At 49.0% G+C, this 1,617-nt stretch overlaps 1 protein-coding gene across 1 annotated transcript; it reads right to left on the bottom strand.

Moving 5' to 3' along the window:
* Positions 1 to 819: 819 nt before the first annotated feature.
* On the bottom strand, positions 820 to 1,275 carry H310_11465 (hypothetical protein; the record flags this gene model as incomplete). The annotated part of the gene is made up of 1 exon (XM_008878159.1): positions 820 to 1,275. One exon carries the CDS (start codon positions 1,273 to 1,275, stop codon positions 820 to 822), a length of 456 nt encoding a protein of 151 aa, XP_008876381.1.
* Positions 1,276 to 1,617: the final 342 nt, after the last annotated feature.

The raw sequence follows: 1,617 nt of genomic DNA, 5'->3' as shown, positions 1-1,617 counted from the left end.
ACATTTGGTCGGAGTCGAGAAGCCCCTTCTTGCATTGCAAACTCGGTTACGCTGCACATTCACGCCAAGTTCTCCTCGTTGCTCCGCTGGGACCACAGAAGACTGAATGGCCAGTGGATGACACTTTGCGGTGGTGCCATTCATCGCGCCGGGGGCCCGCTGGAGACATGCATCGGATTCATCGACGGTACGGTTCGCGAGATTTGCAGGCCGGGCAAAAAGTTACAGAAGGCAACATTCAATGGGCACAATGTAAGAAGGATGAGTTCAACATTTGATTGGTACCATTCATTCACGTAGCGCAAGCACGCCCTTAAGCACCAAGCAGTTGCCGCCCCTGATGGAATCATCGTGCACTTGCATGGTCCTGAGCCAGGATCACGTCACGGCGCATACCTCTTGGCCAGGAGCAATTTGGTTGAAGAATTGCAGAATGGACTCTATGTCGATGGAACCCGGTATGTAATCTACGGAGATCCAGCTTACGGGAGTAATGATGTGATTATCTCTGCATTTAAAGGGGCATCACTAAATGCTCATGAATCAGAGTTCAATCGTCAAATGAATGCCGTGCGTGTGAGTGTGGAGTGGAGTTTTGGCATTGTTTGCAAGCTGTGACCATTTGTCGACTACAAGGGCAATCCAAAACTGTGGTTGCAAGCGGTTAGGGCACAGTACACTGTTGCCGTACTCTTGACAATATTCATACCTGCTAGAGGAGGTAACCAGGTATCCAGCTACTTTGACATATATCCACCAACGGCAAGTGAGCACTTGAGAAGTGCCAAAGATAACTGAAAATTCCAAAACGTATTTCAGTTAACTCTCAGACAACTTCTTCGCCAACCCACTTAGCAAATCAATGGTGATTTCCATGAACTTAAGCTGTGATTGACGCTCCTGCTGTTCCAGAGCAAGATTTGCCTCCCTTTCGGCTTTGTCAAAGCGGTACCGCTGTACTTCAAGCACTTTTCGCTGCAACGGAGCATTTGACTCCCTCTTGGCTTCGAGCTCGGCTCGCTTAAATTCGTTTGACGCATCGATCATCGACATGATGTCGACAACTGCAGATTCTGCGTCTTTCAGTGCCGACGAACTTCTTCCACCCTTCACCTTTGATGGTGTTGCGTCGTCATCGAGATCGAATGTGTCCGCATTTCGTTTCATTGTTATGAGTGTTGCCTCGCGGACACGATGGCCATCCGATTCCCTCTTTCCAATCTTCTTATTCTTCTCTTCCTTCAGAGTCTTCTTCGCCTTGACTGCGTGGTCCATCTACAATGCATGCAGTGAAGTCGAACCGAATAAGGCTACACACAATGTCTGCAAGACCCTGAAGTAGCTGTTCCCATTCATTGCATTCATTCTCGGTGCTCGCAATGACTTTACAGTGTCCTTCTTAAACGCCGCAATAAGATCATCGAGGTGTTTTCGGCATCCCGCTGTCGTCAAGTCGGGGCCATGTGAAACTCACATGTGCTCGGCTACTTCTTCCTATCGAGCTGAAGCTTGCCCATACGGAGCATCGTGCGGGTATACAAACATGGCCTCCTTAAGGAGGTCTATGTCTACTTGAGTGGTGAAGCGGTACGCGTCTTACGCTTGTTTCCTTCTACC

This window comes from Aphanomyces invadans, assembly GCF_000520115.1.
Source record: "Aphanomyces invadans strain NJM9701 unplaced genomic scaffold supercont1.31, whole genome shotgun sequence".
In the NCBI taxonomy this organism is placed as follows: domain Eukaryota; phylum Oomycota; class Saprolegniomycetes; order Saprolegniales; family Verrucalvaceae; genus Aphanomyces; species Aphanomyces invadans.
This window is presented reverse-complemented; position numbering and strand designations above follow the sequence as displayed.